Source organism: Pristis pectinata, chromosome 8, assembly GCF_009764475.1.
Source record: "Pristis pectinata isolate sPriPec2 chromosome 8, sPriPec2.1.pri, whole genome shotgun sequence".
Lineage (NCBI taxonomy): Eukaryota > Metazoa > Chordata > Chondrichthyes > Rhinopristiformes > Pristidae > Pristis > Pristis pectinata.
The window spans coordinates 60,097,044-60,122,227 of NC_067412.1; the positions used below are offsets into that span (position 1 = coordinate 60,097,044).

Here is a 25,184-nt window from a genome sequence, read left to right on the forward strand (position 1 = left end):
CATCTTTAGGATATGGGAGGAAACCCTAAAAAACAGAGGAAACCCATGTGGTCACATGAAGAACACAAAAACTCTGCAAAGGCAGCATGAGTTAGGATTGAAACTGGACCGGTGGAGCTGTGAGGCAGCAGCTTCACCAGCTGCACTACTGTGTTAGTCATTTGCATTCAGGAAAACTAATACTAAACTCTGCTTGTTTCAAAACAAAATCATTTAAATATTTAAAGTAAATGACATTCAGAATATACTCTCAATTTTGTTGTAGGTGGTGCTAACCCAATTATTATGCTACATGAATTTTGCATTGCTCAATTCAAACTACTAAAATGTCACAATAAATAGTAAATATCTTCCAGGTTACAAAGCAAACACTTTCATAAAACAAGTATAATTCTTGGGGAAAACTCAGATCCACTTCTCCCAATCATTCCATAGTACCTTGTTTCAACTTTGAATTGCCTCATTTTAATCCTCAAAAATGACCATGAAATTCACCAAGTGGAATTACATTTTGCACGTGTTGAAGGGCAAGTGTAATTGGGCTAGATGGACAACTGCAAACACTAATCACGCCATCCAAGATTTAAAAATCACTTGGATTACCCCAAGACAGTAGATGCAGGTGGCACAAATGATTTGTAGTAATAAAAGCATCATGTTTCAGATTATGTTATGTGATGTACCCCAAATCCTCATCAGTTTATTCATGGTAAAAGACATTTTAAAACTACATCATCAGGCAGCATTTAAGCACAGAGGAGGATAGATTTAGGTAGCAACCATGGATCCCAGTTCAGCAAAAGCAAGCAGATCAATTAGGCTTACACTTAACTGCAAAATGACACTCATGTTATCCTAAAAGGGACAATTTTTAAAAAGGTCTTACCGATTTGGCAGTTGCAGATATATACTGTACGACCATTTCTCTCTTTGTCGTCAGATCTTTCCCTCTTAGTGGAACTTTACGATCCTCATTTAGATTCATGTCTTCCTGTTGACAGAATTGAGGAAAGGAAATAAATACAATGTTCGTTTTTTTAAAAATCCTGACAGAAGTCTACATCATTCTCAAAGCAAGATAACTGTAAATATAAATTTCACCTTGAAAACTGTGTATTGCACTAGCAGCAGTCTCATCATCCAAGTAAATTAAGTGCACCAAATGTATGCTGAAGCAAACATTGAAAGTCTAATGATTTATACTTGATCAATATTTTAATATCATCCTCAACTTTGTTGCATTTGTTACCCACTATCACCACAACCAAAAACAAACGTTCTCCTCAACTGAACTTGCACAGCCTTGAACTTTCCTTTCAAGCTGAAAAATATTCCAGCAATCTAAAGATGGTTGGAGGGAGAAATGGATAGGGAATCCAGAAAAGATTAAGATTGATTCTGGAGAACAGGTATGCCAGAAGGCCAATGAAGAGCAGTGCAATGATAAGCACCTCTGTTCTTTCTCACCCAAAAAGTGTCCAAATAGTAATTACTTGCCAGACCTGGCATCTTCACTTTTCTTCAACTATCTGTATTCAATAAGTTCCTAAAAAGCCTGGCTCATGGTCATTAGATTTCAATGGTTACCAAAATCTCATGAAGACAACCTCATTAAGGTATTAAATTCACGAACTCATTTCTCCAGAATAAGTGATTCAAACATAAATATAACCAATTGGATGTAGGTGCAATCATAATAAATTGGGATTTCACATCTTCAATACGGATTCTACCTTCTTCCACCCACCATAGTGGGAAGGAAATAAAAGTAAAATTTTCTCCCCATGAACTCAAAAAGTAAAATTTAATAAGTAGAGGTAATGGGTAATATAAAAGTAACTCCTGCATCATTAGGTTTGGCATATCTTTGATAGTTCAGTTTTTGAAGAACGATTGACCTGAATTTTGCAGATAACTGTCAGGTGGTCCTATCTATCTGTGACATTGCACCAAATAGTTGCCTGAAACGTTAAGATCTCCATTTGAACTCTCAAGACCTAAAGTTACAAGTCTTTGCAGTATTTTTTGCAGATACATTCTGACATTGATCTGTTCAGTCTACTTTGGGAGTGCGAAGTTGTAGCATTTTCCCACTACCTGAAGTTTGGAAACACTTCAAAATCTTTTTCCATCCGTATGTTCACAGAATAAAGGATTCACTGCCAAGGTCAGCAATTGTTTGCCCTGACCAATTGCCCTTAGTTATCTAGACCATTTCAGAAAATAGTTGTGAAGCAAACACATTGATGTGGATCTGGAGTCACATAGAGACACAACATGAGAAGATCAGCAGATCATCTCCCCATACAGATGTTCATAAACAGGTATTGAAAAGCAAGAAGAATGCAGATACTGGCTTTCTGGAAAAAAAACAAAAAAGTTGGAAACACTCAGCTGCCCAGGCTGCTATCTGTGGAGAGAATGGGAAGAGTTAGCCTTTCATATTGATGATCTATCATCAGAACTAGGAAAAGTTAGAAATTGAACACGTTTTAAGCCGCAGAGAAGGAAGGGAATAGAGAGAACAATAGGAATGTCAGTGATAGATGGAGTTCAAAAGAGACTGAACAATACAAAAGGTGGTGATCCTGGCTGGGAAAGGGCAATGAAGGCTTGTTAATTGCAACTGATCTGTCTGAAGGAGATGCAAATAGACTGAGATAAATGAGGACAGCAGAGAGAAATAAAACAATTAGTGGAACTGTGAAGTGCGAAACAGCTGTAGGAAATGCAAACTAACAGTGAATCATACTGTTTTTTAATGACAATTTGATGGTTACAGGTCACCATTATTAATACGACTTCGCATTCCTGATTTACTTATTTGTAACGACACAAAAGAGACAAAGTGATCCATCAGGTCCTTGCTGGTTCCCAGCAGAGCAATCCCATCAGTTCCAATCCTCTAACCCCTTTAATTTATCCTCCCTCACAGGCCTATCAACTTCCCTTTGACTCTTATGCTACATACCTACACAAAGGGGTAATTTAGTGGCAATTACCTGAACGGCATATCCTTGGGATACAAGTGGTTTATTTAATTACTTGTATTTAAGTTCCCTATTTAACATGATGGAATTCAAATTCACACTTCCAGGTCAGTTGTGTAGTCTCTGGACACATCCAGTAATTTATCCCCTATAGTACCATATCAGTCTGACCAAAGCAAACATTAGGAATGGGTCAACAAACTTTAGGATGGCAGAACACTGGCAAATGTAATCAACACACTTAAGTAGGTAATAGAAGTACACCAGACAACTACAGGTTCATAAGCCACACCACTATGATCGGTAATGTACAAGTGCTCCTCAGGCTACAACAGGGTTCCATTCCTGAGAACTGTTTGTAACCTGAATTGTTTGCAAGATGGATATGCGGCCACCTGGCAATATTGTTAAATAAAAACATGGGTCAACCAAGGGTGACGTGTAGTTAAACCATCACATTTAACTCAACCAGATTCCTCCGCAAGATGTAATGGTATTTGGGAGACTGGTGGGATGAATTTGCGGGCTGTTATCAGTCTCCCAAATGCTTGATAGTACGTACGGGCTGTACACCAGTTGGCTATTCGTAACCTGGCGAGGACACTTAATACAATCATTAGTCAAGTGGAATAAAAAAAGGAACTGCATGAAATGATTATTTCACTTGAGTTGAACTTTGACTCCTTTAAAGTTTTAGCTGTTTTAGTTTAAACTTCATGATTTTTATGAACTATCAAAATTAATATTTTTTCCTGAACGTCAGAAACATTTTGTCACTGGGAAAGTGAAGGCCATTGTTTAGCCAGATGCTGAAGTTTATTTTGGATATTTTATGGACAGGGCAAAACATATGCCACAGAAGGCCTCTTGCATCAACAGGGCCTCCCAAAGATAGATAGGGTCGGTTTCTCTTCAGAAGTTCCCATGGGGGAAGTGGGCTAATTTTTGAAGCAGCTACAAAACTAAAACTGGCAATTCAGGATCTAAGCTTTTTATCAATGGTCATGCAACAAAATTTAACAATTTTATCTAGTTGCAGGTTTGTAGTGACTCATCTCAATCAAAATTCATAACCATTGAAAGTGTGCATTCAAAATCATATTTCATAAATATGAAATAATTTTGCAAATATTGGTTGGCTTCTCACCAGATATCTTGAGAAAACAATCAAGCCATACAATTTAAACACAAGCAGCTGTGATTTGCTTATTCATGTATTGACAGAAGCAATTTTTCCATTCATTCAAAATCTACAAAAACATTGCCAATGGATTTGGGGGTCAAAGGAGTCAAGGTTTGGTAAACCTATCAACTCCAGTGATTGGAACAATTATTACATGCATCTTTGATGATCAATGTAGCATCTTACCTCTGAGAAGCTACTGTCCTTTACAAGCATTAAGTAGATATTTATTTTTTCATTTATTTGCGATAGCTTATGAAAATTTATCTATTAGACCATGGGAAGCCTATTTTGGTGTTATTCTTCATAACATACATTAGAGATTCAGTAGGTAAACAGAAAATCATAGAATCATAGAACAGTACAGCACAATACAGGCCCTTCGGCCCACAATGTTGTGCCAACCTTTAAACCTCGCCTAAGACTATCTAACCCCTTCCTCCCACATATCCCTCTATTTTAAATTCCTTCATATGCTTATCTAGCAATCTCTTGAATTTGACCAATGTACCTGCCTCCACCACTACCCCAGGCAGCGCATTCCATGCCCCAACCACTCTCCGGGTAAAAAACCTCCCTCTGATATCTCCCTTGAACTTCCCACCCAATACTCTTGTATTGAGCATTGGTGCCCTGGGAAAGAGGCACTGGCTGTCTACTCTATCTATTCCTCTTAATACTTTGTATACCTCTATCATGTCTCCGCTCATCCTTCTCGCCAAAGAGTAAAGCCCTAGCTCCCGTAGTCTCTCATAATCCATACTTTCCAATCCAGGCAGCATCCTGGTAAATCTCTTTTGCGCCCTTTTCAATGCTTCCACATCCTTCCTATAATGAGGCGACCAGAACTGGACATAGTACTCTAAGTGTGGTCAAACCAGAGTTTTGTAGAACTGCATCATTACCTCGCAGCTCCTAAACTCGATCTCACGACTTATGAATGCTAACATCCCATATGCTTTCTTAACTACCTTATCCACCCGTGAGACAACTTGCAGAGATCTGTGGATATGAACCCCCAGATTCCTCTGTTCCTCCACACTACCCAGAATCCTGCCATTAACTTTGTACTCCACCTTGGAGTTTGTCCTTCCAAAGTGTACCACCTCACACTTCTCTGGATCGAACTCCATCTGTCACTTCTTAGCCCAGCTCTGCATCCTATCAATGTCCCTCTGTAATCTTCAACAGTCCTCCACACTATCCACACCACCACCAACCTTTGTGTCGTCTGCAAACTTGCCAATCCACCTTTCTACCCCCTCACCCAAGTCATTAATAAAAGTCACGAAAAGTAGAGGTCCCAGAACCGATCCTTGTGGAACACCACTAGTCACAGCCCTCCAATCTGAATGCACTCCCTCCACCACGACCCTCTGCTTTCGACAGGCAAGCTAATTCTGAATCCACACGGCCAAGCCTCCCTGGATCCCATGCCCTCTGACCTTCTGAAGAAGCCTACCATGCGCAACCTTGTCAAATGCCTTACTAAAATCCATGTAGACCACATCTACTGCACTACCCTCATCAATCTTCCTGGTCACCTCCTCAAAGAAACCTATTTGGCTTGTGAGACATGATCTGCCCTTCACAAAGCCATGCTGGCTGTCCCTGATCAGACCATGATTCTCTAAATGCCCATAGATCCTATATTTAAGAATCCTTTCCAACAGCTTGCCTACCACAGACATAAGGCTCACTGGTCTGTAATTCCCTAGACTATCCCTACTACCTTTATTGAATAAGGGGACAACATTTGCCACCCTCTAATCTTCCGGTACCATGCCCGTGGACAATGAGGACTCAAAGATCCTAGCCAACGGTTCAGCAATCTCCTCCCTCACCTCGCGGAGCAGCCTGGGGAATATTCTGTCAGGCCCCAGGGACTTACCTGTCCTAATATTTTCTAACACCTCCAACACATCCTCCCTCTTGATATCTACATGCTCCAGAGCATTAACCTTACCAACACTGTCCTCAGCGTCGTCAAGGACCCTCTCCTCGGTGAATACTGAAGAGAAGTATTCATTGAGGACCTCACCCACTTCCACAGCTTCCAGGCACATCTTCCCACCTTTGTTTCTAATCGGTCCTACCTTTACTCTCATCATCCTTCTGCTCTTCACACAAGAGAAAAAAGCCTTGGGATTTTCCTTAACCCTACTCGCCAAGGCCTTTTCATGTCCCCTTCTTGCTCTCCTCAGCCACTTCTTAAGTTCCTTCCTTGCTACCCTATATTCCTCAAGAGACCTATCTGATCCTTGCTTCCTAAGCCTTATGTATGCTGCCTTCTTCCTCCTAAATAGTTGTTCCACCTCTCGTCAACCATGGTTCCTTCACCCTGCCATTCTTTCTCTGCCTCACCAGGACAAATTTATCCCTAACATCTTGCAAGAGATCCCTGAACAACGACCACATCCCCATAGTAAATTTCCCTTCAAAAATGTCATCCCAATTTACACTCACAAGTTCTAGCCTTATAGCCTCATAATTTGCCCTTTCCCAATTAAATATCTTCCTGTCCTCTCTGCTCCTATCCTTGTCCATGACAATGCTAAAGGTTAGGGAGCAGTGGTCACTGTCCCCCAAATGCTCACCCCCTGAGAGATCTCTCACCTGACCCAGTTCATTACCTAATACTAGATCTAATATGGCATTCCCTCTAGTCGACCTGTCAACATACTATGAAAGGAATCCATCCTGGACACACTTAACAAACTCTGCCCCGTCTCAACCTTTGGTACTAAGCAGGTGCCAATCAATATTTGGGAAGTTGAAGTCTCCCATGATAACAACCCTGTTATTCTTGCACCTTTCCAAATTCTGCCTCCCAATCTGCTCCTCAGTATCCTTTGCTGCTACCGGGGGGCCTAGAGGACACTCCCAGTGGAGTAACTGCTCCTTTCTTGTTCCTAACTTCCACCCATACTGACTCTTGAGAGGATCCTGCTACATTATCCACCCTTTCTGCAGCTGTAATAGTATCCCTGACCAGTAACGCCACCCCTCCTCCTCCTCTTCTTCCCCCCCTCCCCCCCATCCCTTTTAAAACACTGAAATCCAGGAATATTCAGTATCCATTCCTGCCCTGGTAACAGCCAAGTCTCTGCAAGAGCCACAATATCATAGTTCCACGCATTTATCCAAGCTTTCAGTTCATTACCCTTATTCCTGATACTTCTTGCATTTAAGTAAATGCTCTTTAGCCCATCCACCTTTCTACTTATATACCCTATACTCTGCTTCTCCTTCCTCAAAGCCTGTCTATTTGTTAGATCTGACTTTATTTCTTCCACTGACCTACCCCTCCGGTTCCCATCCCCCTCGCAAACTAGTTTAATCCCTTCCGAACCACACCAGCAAACCTGCCTGCAAGGATATTGGTCCCCCTCGAGTTCAGGTATAACCCATCCATTCTGTACAAGTCCCACCTTCCCTAGAAGAGATCTCAATGATCCAAAAATCTAAAACCTTGCCCCCTGCACCAACTCCTCAGCTACACATTCATCTGCCATCTCCACCTATTCTTACCTTCACTATCACGTGGCACTGGCAGCAATCCTATGATTCTACTGATAGTAATGCAAAATATTCTTGAAACAATTGTGCCAAATAATAAATATAATGCACATTTAAGCATTCTCTGTATTATTTTTACAAAATATAATGTGGTGTAATACATTAAAAATCACAAGTTAACTTGCATAAAGATATCTTGAATGGATTTTTTGCTATTCATGAAAATATGAAAAGTACCAAAAACTGATTTCTGATAGTTTTACACAAATCTCATGAAATTACATTCTAGTAGAAGATCTTTTCCTCTCACCATACCCGATAACTTATATATTTACTTGTTTAGAATTACATTCATCTAGGCTAGGTGCAATTGATAAATTTCATAATATCCTGAAATATTCAGAACAGGTGGAAAGTGAAATGAGTGGGTCAACAAACTGTAGAATGACGGAAGTTAGCAAATGTAATAATTTGTTCATAAAACAGCAATAAGAATATGCCTGACAATTACAGGCCCCATTAACCACATCATAATAATTGGTAATATAATGCAATCATTGGTAAAGCAAGATGGAATAAGAGTTGCATGAAATTCAGTTAGTAATTGACAGACAACTTAGCTTCTGAATGACAGATCTTGCCAGACCAAATTCAGCTCAAGGTAGCATCATTTTAAATTGATAGCACAAAGTCCTACCACAGTATGCCTGAACTTCCAAAAGATATTCACATGCAGCACAAGAGACTGTAAGAATCCATTTTAAAGCATAGCTATGATTTAATAAAAAGGCTCAAGGGGAGGAAGTAATACACACTCCCAAGAGTCCCTTGAATAAGATGCTGGATTGCCAAGTGGGTGCTCCAAGGTTGAGAGCTGAGATTCCCCCTTTACCCATACATACAAATTAGTTGGAACGCCAACCCTCGAAGCAAAGTAGTTAAGTTCAGACAGCATAAAGCTCAGGGGCACTGTAAGCACTAACAAAGCAGTCAATATAATACAAAGGCACTGCAACAGAGTTATATCTGGGTGAATAAAATACAAGTGAAGCTCAACTGAATTAATCCAAGATACTTGAAAATAAAACACCTGGAAGGCACTTGTATTCTACTGATGGGACGGAACTTGCCATGAAACTAACAGGAAGAAATCTAAAGTGATCACAGGCTTTTCATTCACTATGCTCAAACACAATGAACTTATAAAGCAAATAGAAGATACTCCATTGCTGCTTCAACCACATTCAAATTTCTTGAGCCTAAGGTGCTAATACAACATGGATTTGGCTTGCAAATCCAATCGTATCTGAACAGAACCACTGGCATCTACCCATTAAAATGGAAACAGATCCAGATCTCAGTCTTCTGTACATGTTTAAATTTAATATTGCATTATTAACAATCTCTTTAAAATCCATATACAGAAAAAAGCTCTCAATCTAGACACACATATCTGGAGACACCTAGGATAGTGTACATTATGCAATTCCTGGAGCTGCATTAACACTGGAAGGAAGCAACTGAGGACCCAAGCAATGATCTTCCTTTCTTGAAGTTGATCACAATGCCGCCAGCACCTCTGAGTGTTGACCCTTACCTTGGTCAACTAACTTCGGTTAATGACCGCACAAATCCTAATTAATCCAAACTACTCGCAACTTTGTTGTATCAATTTTACTGTATCAATGCAAATATCCACATAAGTTATGTTGACTATGGGTCAATGACTTAGGTTCCTGAATGCTATTGTTCCTTTGGTACCAATACTCAACCAAATTACTTCTCCCACTTACAACACTGAAATGGGAGATCTCCCGTTAGCCAAACAATTGATCTTTCTTCCCCCTGCCCCAGGTATAGGCGTATTCCTTGTGAGTTAGTCTCCAGAGTTCTCACTTGTTACACACCCAAAATCCTTCATTATTATTCTCTCTTCTTATCAGTTCTGAACCATTATACTTCGATTCCATTGGTTCTGATTTATCTGGCTAGTCTGTGTCCACTTTTCATTGCTCTGGCCCAAGACTACAGGTTGCTTTACCTCATTGCTTTTCCCCCAAATAAGGACATGACTCTGATGTCATTCCTTTGTTTTTTTTCCCCCCTGAATGAGGCCATTTCAAACCAGTTACAGCCAGTTCAAGTCAGACACTGGGCTCAGGTTATTTCAGTTCACAGACACAGACTATTCTTCTTATAAGCCTGCATTAATTCTTCTACCTTATCAAAGAGCATCCCACAAATAACTTCTGATTTGGAAATGATCTCTGATTCAGCAGATTATTGGTAGGGCTTCGTTATCTTCACTTTTGATTACTTTAATCCAGCAATTAATTCAGAAAACCAGTTCACAAAATGGTGGTCACAAGAATCGTCTCACAAAACAACCACCTCCACTTCTTCCACATGGCGGAAACAAAGACATCCATTGTGCCTACTTGTCCACTTTCCTTGACTTGTTCCAGCTATGAACACAAAACGCTGGAGGAGCTCAGCAGGTCAGGCAGCATCTGTGGAGGGAAGTGAACAGTCGACGTTTCAGGCAGAGATCCTTCATCAGGACTGATCGGGTCCTGATGAAGGATCTCGGCCCGAAACATCGACTGTTCATTTCCCTCCACATATGCTGCCTGACTTGCTGAGTTCCTCCAGCACTTTGTGTTCATTGCTCCATATTTCCAGCATCTGTAGTCCCTCTTGCGTCTCTGTCATTCCAGCTAGCCGTTTGGCAGATTTTTAATTTCTTCAGGCCAAGATGAGGTCGTCTGATTTGTTCTCCTCTTCCAAATGTTGAAGACCTGGCTTGACCATCCACCAAGTTTCAGAACTTTAGGAATACCATCAGTTTCAAGGCCGACTTGTTTTTATTGACATGTGGCATTTTCAACCTTGAGAAAACCTGGCCTGCATCATAGGTCAAATGGATTCTCCTGGGCAACTTCAGCACCAAGGACAGAAAAGATACACTCTTCAGGAAAAGCATGAATGACAAGCAGGGAGTAGAGAAAGCCAATCCCAACAGAAAAATTTTGACAAAGTGCTCAGAGCACAGCTTTCTCAAAATCATTCTGCTTCATGAGAAAGACAAGCACAAGACCTCACAGCAAAAAAAAATCCAGACAGTTTATGTCAAGACCAAGCGAGAGAACCCAAACATGCCGTGACAGGTATCTATAACTGTCAGAGTGATTATCATCTAATGAGTAATCTCAATCAACAGCAACAGAAATCACGTTGCAAGAAAATCAATTCTGAAGGCCACAAAAGAGCTCACAAAGACAGTTTTTCTCACACAGTGCCACACAAACAACCTGAAGACCCCAAACAAGAGCTACAGAGTTTCCACAATGTCTAGACTGCCATGATCTCCATTACAATCACTGCCTTTGAAGAGAGTTTTCTTTCACTTCGAGAGTTTGGGCATACGTGCTGCAGCCAAAAAACCATAGCACATTAGTTCCATGTGCAGAGCAAGTCAGAAGGTCATGGAAAAGAAGATAATAAAAGCAGGCCAATCAACATCATTAATAAAACTTGGCTGATTTCTGCCTCAGACACCATTCAACTGCCTTATCCCTTCATCCCTTTACTATCCAGTAATACATCATGTTTTCAATGCAATCAACAACAGTCTCCACAGCCTTCTGGGGTTGCTAATTCCAAAGATTCAACAATATCTATATCAAAACAAAAGTTTCTTGTTTCCATTAGCCCTTTGAAGTTTGTACACTTCAAAAAGACAACAAAGAACAGACACTTGGCCTAAACAGTTTCTCTAATGATGACAGACCTGTCATCCCAGGAACCAGTCCGGTTCATGTCCACAGCAACACCCTCCTCCCCACCCAAAGGATACTTTTTTTTAGGTTAAGAGACCAAAACTGTACACAATACTCCAGATGTAGTCTCATCAAAAGCTCTTTATATTTGTAGTAAGACATCTCTAGCCTTGTACTCAAATCTTCTTGGAATAAGGGTAAACATACCGTTTCCCTTCCTAATTGCCTACTGCACCTTGAAGTTCAATGACCACCAATATCAACATTTCCCAATCTATCAGCATTAAAAAAAACTCAATTCTTTTTTCCCTGAGTGGATATTCTCAAATTTTTCCACATTATGCTCCATCTGCCACGTTATTACCCACTCACTTACACATACTGAAGTCTCTTTGCATCCTCATCACGACTCACATTCCCACTTTGTTTTTTGTCATCAGCAAACTTCATAATGTACAGCTTTTTTGGTTTGAGTCAAAATCTTTTTAGCCAAAATCATTCATAGGTAACCAGGATGCTAGATAACAAGATGCTAAGGTGAGGGAGGAAGTGTATAGAAACAAATCCATTGAGGATGGCAAGAAGGACAGGCAGGTGATAAGTCAGGATAATTTACTGAATAATAGAAGTACAACAAATCAGGATGTTAGGATACAGAATGTTAGGATCGGGGATGAGGATGTTAGGATACCGAATGTTAGGATAGGGGATGCGGTCTACAGGAACATGTCTAAGATAGTAGGTAGCGAAGATAGTAAGAAGGATGGACAGGTAGAAAGTCAGGATAATCTGCTGAACAATAGAAGTACAATAAAATCAATAGCAGATACCAGTCTAAACGTACTATATTTAAATGCACGTAGCATCAGGAATAGATGACCTAGTGGCACAACTACAGGTAATAAATATGACATCGTTGCAATCACTGAGTCGTGGCTTCATGATGGATGTGATTGGGAACTGAATGTCAAGGGGTACACAGTGTATAGGAAGGACAGGTGGGTAGGCAGAGGGGGAGGTGTGGCCATGATGGTTAGTAGTGATATAAAATCAATAGAAAGGAAGGACATTGGGTCAGAGGAAGTGGAATCCTTATGGGTGGAGCTAAGAAATAGCAAGGGTAAAAGGACAATAGTAGCAGTCATATATAGGCCCCCTAACAGCAGTCAGGAAGTGGACCATAAGTTGCAGATTGAGATAGAAAAAGCATGCCAGAGTGACAATGTGAAGATAATTATGGGGGATTTTAACATGAAGGTGGACTGGGAAATCCAGCAAGGCAGTAGAACTCAGGAGAGTGAGTTTGTGGAATGTCTAAGGGATGTTTTTCTGGAGCAACTTATTGACAAGCCCACCAGGGGATCGGCTGTTTTGGATTGGGTGCTGTGTAGTGAACCCGAGGTGATTAGGGAACTAAAGGTGAAGGAACCACTGGGAACAAGTGATCACAATATGATTGAGTTTAGTTTCAAGTTTGAGAAGGAGAAGCTGATAACTGGTGAATCGATATTTCAGTGGAATAAGGGAAATTACAAAGGTATGAGAGAAGAGTTGGCCCAAATTGATTGGAGGAGTAAGTTAGCTGGAGGGACGGCAGAGGAGAAATGGAAGAAATTTCTACAGGAAATAAGGAAAATGCAGGATAGATATATTCCAAGAAAAAATAAGGTTTTGAATGGAAAAAAGGCACAGATGTGGATAACGAGGGAGGTGAAGGATAAAATAAAAGCAAAAGGGGCGGCGTACAAAGTAGCAAAAATTAGTGGGAAAACAGAAGATTGGAAAGTTTTTAAAAATCTGCAGAGAGAAACTAAGAAGGTCATTAGGAAAGCAAAGATGAGTTATGAAAGGAAGCTGGCGGACAACATTCGGAAGGATCCTAAGAGCTTTTTTAAATACATAAGGAATAAAAGAGACACGGGTTGACATAGGACCAATTGATAACGGTGCAGGAGCTATTATAATGGACGATAGTGAGATGGCAAGGGAATTGAATGAATATTTTGCATCGGTCTTCACCGTGGAGGACATAAGCAACGTGCCGGTTAGTCAGGAGTCTCACGAATTGGAACTGAGTTCAGTTGAGATTACTAGGGAGAAGATGCTAGGAAAACTAAAGGGGCTTAAGACTGATAAGTCTCCCGGACCGGATGAGGTGCATCCCCGGGTTCTGAAGGAGGTGGCTATAGAGATAGCGGAGGCATTGGCGATTATTTTCCAGGAATTGATAGATTCTGGCATGGTTCCGGAGGACTGGAGGGTAGCGAATGTAGTTCCGTTGTATAAGAAAGGTGGGAGGCAGCACAAAGGAAATTACAGACCTATTAGTCTGATGTCAGTGGTGGGAAAATTATTGGAATCTATCCTCAAGGAGGAGGTTACCGAATACCTAGAGGCGCAAGGCAAGATTGGACCTAGTCAACATGGTTTTGTGAAGGGGAGGTCCTGTCTGACCAACCTATTGGAGTTTTTTGAAGAAATCACAGGTAGGGTGGATAAGGGAGAGGCGGTAGACGTTGTGTATTTAGACTTTCAAAAGGCCTTCGATAAGGTGCCTCACAAGAGACTGATTAATAAGATGAGAGGTCACGGAATTATGGGTAGGATAGCAGAATGGGTGGAGCAGTGGCTGGTTGGCAGGAAGCAAAGGGTGGAAATAAAAGGATCTCGTTCTGGTTGGTTACCGGTTACTAGTGGTGTGCCGCAGGGGTCGGTGTTGGGGCCGCTCCTTTTTACCTTGTACATCAATGATTTGGATGATGGAATAAATGGTTGTGTGGCTAAGTTTGCGGATGACACCAAGATAAGTGGAGGGGTAGGGAGCATAGAGGAAATAGAAAGGATGCAGAGGGACCTAGACAGTTTAGGAGAATGGGCAAGGAAATGGCAGATGAGATTCAATGTTGAGAAATGTGCAGTTGTACACTTTGGAAGCAGAAATAAGCGGGTAGATTATTATCTAGAAGGAGAGAAGATTGAAAGTACGGTAGTACAAAGGGACTTGGGGGTACTCGTACAAGATACCTTAAAAGTTAACCACCAGGTTGGATCGGTGGTTAAGAAAGCGAATGCTATGTTGGCATTCATCTCGAGAGGTATAGTGTATAAAAGTAAGGAAGTGTTGATGAGGCTCTACGGGGCACTAGTGAGGCCTCATTTGGAATACTGTGCGCAGTTTTGGGCCCCACATCTTAGGAAGGATGTGCTGACGTTGGAGAGGGTTCAGAGGAGATTTACGAGAATGATTCCAGGAATGAAAGAGCTTACGTATGATGAGCGTTTGTCGGCTCTTGGACTGTACTCACTGGAGTACAGAAGGATGAGAGGGGACCTCGTAGCGACATTTAAAATGTTGACAGGAAAGGATAGAGTAGATGTGGCTAGGCTGTTTCCCTTGGTGGGCGAGTCCAGGACCAGAGGGCACAATCTTAGAATTAGAGGGTACAGTTTCAAGACAGAGATGAGGAGAAATTTCTTTACCCAGAGGGTGGTGAAATTGTGGAACTCCTTGCCACACACAGCAGTGGAGGCCAGATCAGTGGGGGTGTTCAAGGAGGAGATAGCCAGATATCTAAATAGTCAGGGTATCAAGGGATATGGGGATAAGGCTGGAAAATGGGATTAGAATAGTTTTTTTTTCCCACCCCATTTCTTTTTCCCTTTTCCTTGGAGCAGACTCGATGGGCCGAATGGCCTGCTTCTGCTCCCTTGTCTTGTGATCTTGTGATGAAAAACTTGGGCCCAAGCATCAATCTCTGCAGTACCCTGCAAGGAAGAGCTTTCCAACCTGCTTACAAATTAGGGATTGCCCATTTAGGACAGATGAGACTCATTATCCTCAGAAGGTATTGTCTCTTTAGAACTCTCTTCCTCAGACAGTGAAAGCAGCTTCTTTGAAAAAGTGCACGGATACACATTTAGGTGCCTATCAACAAGCACATGCTCAGGCAGCCTTGACCACAGTTGTTTCTTAGCATCCCCACTCCCAACCTCCTGCTCAGTTCTTTTGACCCTCCATGTTCTATCCCCCAATCTCTCCTCCAGTGTTACTATAACTCTCTAATCTCCTCCCACCCCTCTCCCTTGTAAGCCAACTTTCTCTCCTCCAGCCTGCCACTCAGTGCCCTCCTTCCTTCCCTGCTCCATGCACACCTCCCTTTCTTTTTCTTTCATGTTCACTCTCCCTCCCTCTGCATTTTCTTTCTGCACCGAACCACTGAGCCACATCCCTTTTCCTCCCAAACCTAACTAGATGTTCCCCATGTCCTCCCTTGTTTCCCAGTGGGGGAAAGACTTTGGGAAGAAAGGCTTGTCAGTAAAAGCCTCAGTTTGCTGCCCAGTGGTACCAGAGGCCAAAGGTATATTCCTCCAATTGTTGTCCAAGTGCTGGGCTGTTCATGACCTGTGGTCTTGCACAGATCCCGCCCACATTTCTTCAAATATCCTGGCAAGTCTGCCATCAATTGCTCAACACTGCCCAGGACCAGTGCAGTGTAGCCTCTGTGGTACTTTGTAGATGTTGGTTCTTGAAGCATGCTTCAATTGTCAATTGAGAAGGATTTAGCACTACTCAGGGAGAGCAACTCACACCCTCACCATAACCAGTTAACATCATCCAATTATTTAATCCCCAGTTTTGGCAGACATCTTTAAAATCAATAGCTGCGTGAGCATTCCAAGTGGTAATATAACAGCAAAGTTGCTTAACAAAATGTTAGTTTTAAGTCCCATAATTAGTGCCATGTTTGAGTTCAGTGAATGATACTGGAGTAGAACTGTTACCACTGGAAGGCATGATTTTGTGCAGTTCTCATGCAGGTTCCACATCAGTAAACCACAAGTTTCATCTCCAATTGCAATACTTGCAACAGTACATACTTAACTAATTCCTAGAGGAAGTGTAAATGATAGTGCAGGTTTAATTCAACAAAAAGCCCGTGCTTTGTAATGATTAAAGCATAATTCTTGTCGCCAACTTCAAAGAAATGTGCTCACAAAGATCCGACAACCTCTTCAGCCGATTATGGATAAATGCCAGTAAGAAGAAATCTCAGGTCTTCTCGCAATGAGGTCATCAACCAGCCAACCACATTAACAATTTCTTGGATGCCAAGCCAGGGAGGAAAAAGCATGATGTTCCATGAATATTATGAACATTTTATACTTGTGACAGGAAATAGGATTGAGATGTTGAACTTTTTTAAAAATCCACTATGCTTTAAAACATTCATTCAATAAATTGCAATCTGTGTCTCTGATTTTTTTTTGCGTACAGAGTCATCGCGTTTAACTGAGCTGTGATTTTATCTTAACAATTAAAAAGTCATACAGCTTACAGTTTTTCAGGGTATTTTAAAATCACTCAAAAACCTAAAGTCACTAATTTCCTTTCCTCACAGAGAAAAGGCTGCAAGTGTTTGCAAGACCTATAGAAATTACAGCAAGTTCAAGACTTGAAGTAAATTCTATGTGTGGAAATCATGAATGTGCTGTCAGTTGCATAATGATTTAATTTTTATTTATTCATTTTTTCAGAACATGAATGTCACTGGCAAGGCCAGCATTTATTACCCATCCCTAACTGCCTTCAAGGTGGTAATGGTATATTATTGTCACTTGTACTGAGGTACAGTGAAAAGCTTGTCTTACAAACCAATCGTACAGGTCAATTCATTACAAAGTGCGGTTACATTGAGTCAGTACAGAGTGCATTGATGTAGTACAGGTAAAAACAATAACAGTACAGAGTAAAGTGTCACAGCTACAGAGAAAGTGCAGTGCATTAACGTGCAAGGTCACAACAAGGTAAATCGTGAGGTCGTAGTCCATCTCATTGTATAAGGGAACTGTTCAATAGTCTTATCACAGTGGGGTAGAAGCTGTCCTTAAGTCTAGTGGTATGTGCCTTCAGGCTCCTATATCTTCTACCCAATGGAAGTGGAGAGAAGAGAGAATTTCCGTGGGGGGTGGGGTCTTTGAGCATGCTGGCTGCTCTACCAAGACAGCGAGAGGTAAAGACAGAGTCCGAGGAGGGGAGGCTGGTGTCCGTAATGCACTGGGCTGCATCCACAACTCTCTGCAGCTTCTTGTGGACTTGGGCAGAGCAGTTGCCATACCAAGCCGTGATACATCCAGATAGGATGCTTTCTATAGTGCATCGGTAAAAGTTGGTGAGAGTCAAAGGGGACAAACCAAATTTCTTTAGCCTCCTGAGGAAGTAGAGGCGCTGGTGAGCTTTCTTGGCCATGGCTTCTATGTGATTTGACCAGGACAGGCTGTTGGTGATGTTCACTCCCAGGAACTTGAAGCTCTCAACCCTCTCAACTTCAGCACCATTGATATAGACAGGTGCATGTACACCACCCCCTTTCCTGAAGTCAATGACCAGCTCTTAAGTGCTGCAGTCCTTCTGATGGAGGTACTCCCACTCTGCTATTTGGTAGACTATTATAGGATTGAGACCCAACAATGAAGGACCAGCAATATATTTCCAAGTCAGAGTGGTATGCGACTTGGAGGAAGACCTGCACGTGGCATTTCCATGCGCCTGCTGCTTTTGTCCTCCTTGATGCTACAGGTTGCAGATTTGGACAGTCTGTCAGAAGTGTCTTGATTAATTGTAATGCATTTTGAGAATGTACACACAGCAGCCACTAGAAACATGGGTGAAAATAATTAATGTTAAGTTTGATTAATGGGATCCCAATCAACCAGGCTGCTTTGACCCAGATAGTCTCAAATTTCTTGTATTGTTGGTGAGTATTCCATCAAGCTCTTGCCACGTAACCTTGTAAATGCTGGAAAGGATCTGGAGTGTTAGGAGGCCAGTCCTTCCCAAAGGATACCCAAGCTCTGACCTCCCATTGTAGTTACAGGTCTGTACATGGCTTGTCCTGTTGAATTCCACCAGCACACTGATAAGGGATTTGGTGATAGTTATGCTATTGAATATCAAGGGTGGTGAGACCCTTTATTGTTAGGCACTTAACTACATGCGGATATACTTAACTACTTATTCAGCTACTTAACTACTTATCAGCTCATGCCAAGAAATCATGCCGGCCTCGCTGCATACAGGCATAGATTGTTTCAGTTGCTGAGGCATTGTGACTGGACTTGAACTTTATGCAAACAGCAGCAAACATCCCCACTTCTGACCTCAGTAAAAGGAAGTCACTGATAAAGCAGCTGATGATGATAGGGCAAGTTCCTTGAAAGTCTAGACCAAATTCTGCAGTGACTGGAACTAGGATAATTAAGCTCAATCTTCCATTATGCAGGCATGATTCTAATCACTGGAATGTTTACCACTTGGTGGAACTACACATTTGCAACGTCATCATCATCAAAAACTTAAGATCTGTGTCATTATCTGTGTCACAGATACCTTGCAAGTTTATCTGTGTATTAAAATTGGTATTCAATATAAATGGGGTTGATGCTCTCAGCTGCTGCCAAATGTTCCAGTTGGGACCACTCAAGCTCCACTGTTGAAATTATAGGAGGCCAAATCTATCACTTTTTTTCTGAAAAAAAAGTCCAGAAGCAGAGCTCAGTCTTGTTGGGATTCCACTGAATGGCAAGGAATTGTACACCGATATTGGTAATTGGTTTATTGTATTATTGTCACATGTACCCAGATACAGTGAAAAATTTTTGTTTGCATACCATCCAGACCATTCCATACATAAGTACATCAAGGTAGTATAAAACAAAACAGAATGCAGGATATGTTACAGTTAGAGAAAATGCAGAGCAGGTATCCAAGTGCAAAGGCCTTGAAGAGGTAGCTTGAGAGATCAAGAGTTCAACTTTATTGCATAAGAGTTCTCTTCAAAGTCCTATTACAGTAGGACAGAAGCTGTCCTTGAGCCCAGTGGTACATGTTCTCAAGCTTTTGGATCTTCTGCTTTTTTTTTTGGGGGGGGGGGGGGGGGGGGGTGTGTAAAGAGAGAAGGAGAATTACTGGGGTGGGAGGGGTCCTTGAGTATGTTCACTGCTTTCCCATAGCAATATGAGAAGGGGCTGGTTTTTGTGAAAGACTGGACTGCATTCACAACTCTCCACAAATTTCTTTTGTTCTTGGACAGAGCAGTTGCAATACCAAGCTGTGATACATCTTTCTATGGTGCATCTGTAAAAAGTTCAGTCAGGTCATTCCTGGCAAGGGATCTGAGAATCCTCCAACTAAAACTGGGATTGTAGAGCAAAGTTGACATTTTCTTTCTTACTTTATTTTAGTGCTTTTAAATAATTGCTTTTAGTTATTTTTTAAAATAGTTTTTGATTATGTACTTAGAATTTTTTTCATGTCTCTGAATATCAGTGAAACTTAAATATAGTTAAAACCAATTTTAGCTTTAATAGCCAACTAAGTCCTACACCCATAGTTAGCTGGTTAAGGTTGCTACAGCCTCTCAGATCCTCTTCACTGGGTAGCCAATGCTGTTGTGACTGAACTTCAGGATGCCTCAGTAACTAACCCAGGTAAATGCGATTGTGGGGTGTGCATGGGTGGCCATCTGGCCAGAAAGATTTGGAAGAAAGTTTGTGTGGAATAGTAGTGGGATATTATCTTCACAACATGACTTCTGGGGCTTCTGTGTGTTGGGAACATTTGGATCAAAAAACTCTTGTTAATTTCAGGGTTAATTCTTTTCAAGAGCTCAGAGGAGACCAATCAAACAAGGCTGCAGCAGTCTGAGCACATCGTAGAAGCCAGTAGATTATATTGCAAGTTTAAAATAATTGTCAATTATTTGCAGCTCTCCTTTAATATAATGGCAGGACAAAAAACAAGGGAAATTATGGCACAGATTGAGATATATGAAGAGATTGTTTTGGATTCTGGAGGCTTCCTTCTCAAGCAATCATTTATCAAAAAACAAATTAGATTGCATGCTAAGGAATAATGGAAAGATGGGCATTACAAGACCATAATTTACAGTAAAGAAATATTGGTGCCAAAATTTTAAGTAATAATATTTTGACAAGTTGCAGATCCCAGGCTATAATTCACAACTTGTCACTATTTTGAATAATCATTTTAAAACGTGCATCTCACATGTAGTGTGCAAATCTAAAAAATAGGAATGAAATGAATAGTCTCAGTATTCTCAAATATTTGATGTTATGCTTATTAGTTTTGCAAACTTCATATCATTTACCACCCCCAGTTCTCACCCTCCCCCCACCACCCACAAGAGAATGAAAGATTACAAGCTTGCATCATTCCAAGGACACATATTTCACTTTCATAAAAATGTTCAATTCACTCAGCCTCATTTCACCACTGCTGAAAATATAATTTCAGAATTCTCAGCTTGGCTTTTCCCAAAGTACACATGGCTGGCCTGTTTCTCTGCCCAAAACTCAGTTGCTGCCATTCTGCATTGTGTTAAGCCCCTTTGAATCACAAGCCATTTTACCTTAAGTGATGTGACATTGCTGGCAAAGTCAGTATATAATTATCCTTGAGCCATTTCCTGAAACCATTATAGTTCTCGTTTTGAGTGTTTTCCCACAGTCAGGAGCAATGATAGCTTGCAAGAAATGGCTTGCTAAGTATTTTCAACCTTAGAACTGTGCAAATTTGTGATCCTCCAATTCTAGCCCATCATTCCCAAACTTAAATGTTCCACCATTTGTGGGCATGTCTGTTAATGACCAACTCTCTCCCTAACCTCTATGCCTCTGAACCATTCTTTTCTTCAAAGATATTCCATTAACCAACTCTTTAATCATTTGTCACATGCACAAGTATCTCCTTATGTAGCTCAATGTCTCATTTTGTTTAACTCTCCTTTGAAAGACAAAACTCAAAGGGTGCCATATAAATACAAGTTGTTCTACATCCTTCAATCTGGAAGAAAGTCTCATTTTGTTCACATTACTTTTTCACCAAAATCACAAAATGAACAGTGACGAGAAATTCAAGTTTTGAGTATCTGAAATATGCTTATTCTGTTTTTCAAATAACTAAGAAAATTTTGGAAAATATTGCAGTTTCAAGGAACTCCAAATCTATTTTCAATTAAAACCATGTATTTTTAAAATGTAACAGCCATTTTGCCAAAAATTTCCACCATTCAATGTTATTATACTGCAACTTCATTCCTCATGTTTTTAAAGATTAGAAATAAGGATTGTGTGTTCCAGTGTGCAGCAAGAACAAAAGCAAATCTTTGGTCTTTTGTAAAAAGAACTTCCCATGCTACAGATGACAGAGCCCTGGACCACACCTCATCCATTTCCTGCCCCTGCTTTCACACCCTCTTCCCACAGAGCAACGATATAATTAGAGTCATACAGCATGGAAACAGGCTCGTCGGCCCAACTCACCCATGCTGACCAAGTTGCCGATCTGAGATAGACCATTTCCCTGCATTTGGTCCATATTCCTCTAATTTTTCCCATCCATGTATCTGTCTCAATGTTTTGTTTTTAAACATTATAATTATACTATCACCTCCTCTGGCAGCTCATTCCATATACCCACCACCCTGTGTGGAAAAACTTGCTGCTCAGGTCCTCTTCAATTCTTTCCACTCTCACCCTAAATCTATGCCCTCTAGTTTAAGATTCCCCTAGCCTGGGAAAAAGACTGACAATTCATCCTATTTACTCCCTCATGATTTTATAAATCTCTGTAAAGTCATTATCTGATCTCTCCTTATAGCCCAAGCCATTCAGTCGTGGCAACATGCACATGAATCTTTTCTGTACCCTAAGTTATTCTACTGGCCCTCACTTTCAACCCAATCAGCCTCCAGATTCAATAAGTCAATCTTCACAATTTCTATCTTCAATGAGATTTCACCCACAAACACAACTTCCCCTCCTAATTCAGCATTTCAAAGAGACTGTTGCCTTCCTTATTCCCTCGCATGCTCTTCAATCTCCACTCACTGCTCGTCTTTTCACAGCACTTTCTTACGCAGCTGCAGGAGATGCAACATTTGCCCTTTTACTTCTCTTCTCGGGTCCCAAACAGTCCAAGTGAAGCAGCAATTCACTTGCACTTCAATCAGTGTTCACAATGTGGCTTCCTCTACACTGCAGACATCAAATGCAAACTGGGTGATCACTTTGCACAGAATCTGCAGTCAGTCAAAGGTAATTTGCTCTCTTTATTGGTCTCAGAACTGGGCAAATCGATCATGAGGCATTATTCTGTACAACTAACTCACTGCTTCCTCTCTCTACTAGCATTGCCTAACCTACTTGATCTTGCCTGAAGCTGAATTTTGAAGATTTTACTTTATTTTGTGTTCTCTAACCTCGAACTATAAACCAGACTGCTTCAATAGCTTGTCCCCACTGCAACCATGGCCTCACCCCAGAGATCTTCACCTTGTCCAAACCAACCCTCCCCAAACCTTTTGGCTACTTAACAACAAATACATTTTCACTCTTTTCCAGTTTTGATGAAAGGTCTTTGACCTGAAATGTTAACATTTCTCATCCCACAGATGATGCCAAACCTGCTGAGTTTGTCTAGCATTTTCTTTTTATAAGGTTAATATAGTTCGTCAGCATGTTTTCTCTGAAGAAATGGAGTATGTCACAAAGCATGTCAAATTTCCACTCAACCACGTCAATTCTGTTGTCTTTGTATATTACGCTATATTTGGCAAAACTGCTGAAATGCTGGGAGTTAAACTCAGAATTAAGACACTTCATCTAAGTGCTATTACTCTGAATTCATATATCAATGCAGATATTAGAAACTTCAAGATAGCAGGCAGTGACTGGTGGGTTATTGCAAGGATCAGTGCTTTGACCCCAGCTATTCACAGCATAAAATTTGAATAAAGGAATACATCTTTCTAAGTTTTCCGACAACGGTGGGATTGAGAGTGATGAGGAAGATGCTAAGAGGTTTAGGGTAATTTAGAGAAGATGAATGGTTAGGGAAATGCCAATGATATAAACAGGGATAAATGTGAAGTTATCAACTTTGGTAGGAGAACAAGGCAGAGCATTACTTAAATGTTGTCAGATTAAGGTGGTTGATGGACAAGGAAACTGGGTGTCCTTGCACATCAGTCACTGGAAGCAAACAGTTAAAGCAGATAGTGTACTGGATTATAAGAGTTGTGTACAGAAGCAAGGATTATATAAGGCCTTGATGTGACCGTACCTATACAACTTTGCATAGCTGTGGTCTCCCTACCCAAAAGATATACATGACATACCGTCCACAGAAGCAGTGTGCCATACCAAAAAAGTTTACCAGGTTGGAATGATAGGACTGTCAAAAGAGTAATTGGATCAACTGGATTGGAAATCATTCACGAGAAGATTTGCAAACTAACAGATCTCATTGAAATGTTACAATTTACTTACAGGGCTTTGCAAAAAGACAAAGTATCTTCCCTAGCTTGGCTGGGGGAAAAGCAGTTTTTTTTTTGGGGGGGGGGGGGTGGGGGAGGAGGTGAAGGAGGTACCTGGACACAGAGCTCAGTTATAGACACACTTAGTGCTGTTGAGAAGTTTCTTTACCTGGAAGATGGTGAGCTTGTGGAATTCTGTCACAGAAGGCTAGGGAGGTCAAATTGCTGAATATTTATTTGAGGAGATGATGGATTTCTACACACAGAAGGCATCAAAGCACTCCCTCAGGGAGCAGAAATAAGGTTCTGAGATAAGACAGTCAGCCATGAACATATTGAATGGTGGAGCAGATTTGAAGGATCAACTGGCCTACTCCTGCTTCTATTTTTCCTCTTTATACTAGCATTGGTACTTGAAAAAATAAACTATGTTATCCTATGTCAAAAAGAAAAGGAAATTACCTTGTTTTAACATTTGAACATTAGCAACTCCAGAATTCCAAGTTAAACCTCCAGTGTACTATTCACATTCAACCTAAAGAAACAGCATTTCCTATTTACCTAAAGGAATTAATTGGACCATCCAGTTAAGTGCAGTGAGTACACTACAGACAGTCCGCACCGTGAAGCATCCGACTCCAAAGAGGCATAACATCTGTAATGTATGCTCTGTCCAGATCAAAAAAAGTCCAACAATTTTTATGAAACTTGACACCATCCAGGACAAAGCAATGCACCAAAGTAGAGACTTCTTTAAGTACCATCTTCCAAATCTGCAGCTTCATCCTCTAGAGACAGATAAGGGTGCTAGCTCAGAGGGCAAAACATGTTCCAGACATCTTTGGGTACAAACAATCCTACCTTTAGAAATCTATCACTATTCATTTAATATCCATGGAGCAAAAGCTTTTATATACCCAACACCACTGAGGAAGCATACTTATCACACACAAACAGTAGTTTAATTGTTCTTTGTTATGTTAGCCAAGACAGTTAGGGATGGGTAATAAATGCTCAATGTTCAGATCATTTGAACAAATAAATAGTGAAGATAAATGTTTAGCTAAAATAGTCCTTCAATCTGTTATTGGAAACAAAACGGTCATAAAACATTTATTCTTCCAGTTTTATACACAATAAAATTTACCGGTTATATTTTTGAACTTAATCCAAACTGTTTATAATTAGATTGACAGAGGAATTGGGAACCAGCCTAACTAAATTCACACATCTTACACCAACAGAACACAAGTATAGGCTCAAACCAACAGATTAGAATATTTACTTTGGAAACCGATGGAACTCCTTTTCATAGGAACAGACTTTGTATGCTGAAAATCCATCTGGTGAACTTTGTTTGCACTCCCTCCATTGCTAA

The 25,184-nt window shown here is 40.8% G+C and overlaps 1 protein-coding gene across 1 annotated transcript in view; it reads right to left on the bottom strand.

The window, feature by feature from the left end:
• Window positions 1-25,184, bottom strand: part of diaph2 (diaphanous-related formin 2) — a 547,192-nt gene that overhangs the window by 476,990 nt on the left and 45,018 nt on the right. The window contains exon 4 of the mRNA XM_052020928.1: window positions 887-991. Within this exon, the coding sequence (XP_051876888.1) occupies window positions 887-991 (105 nt within the window). The remainder of the gene's footprint in view (window positions 1-886; window positions 992-25,184) is intronic.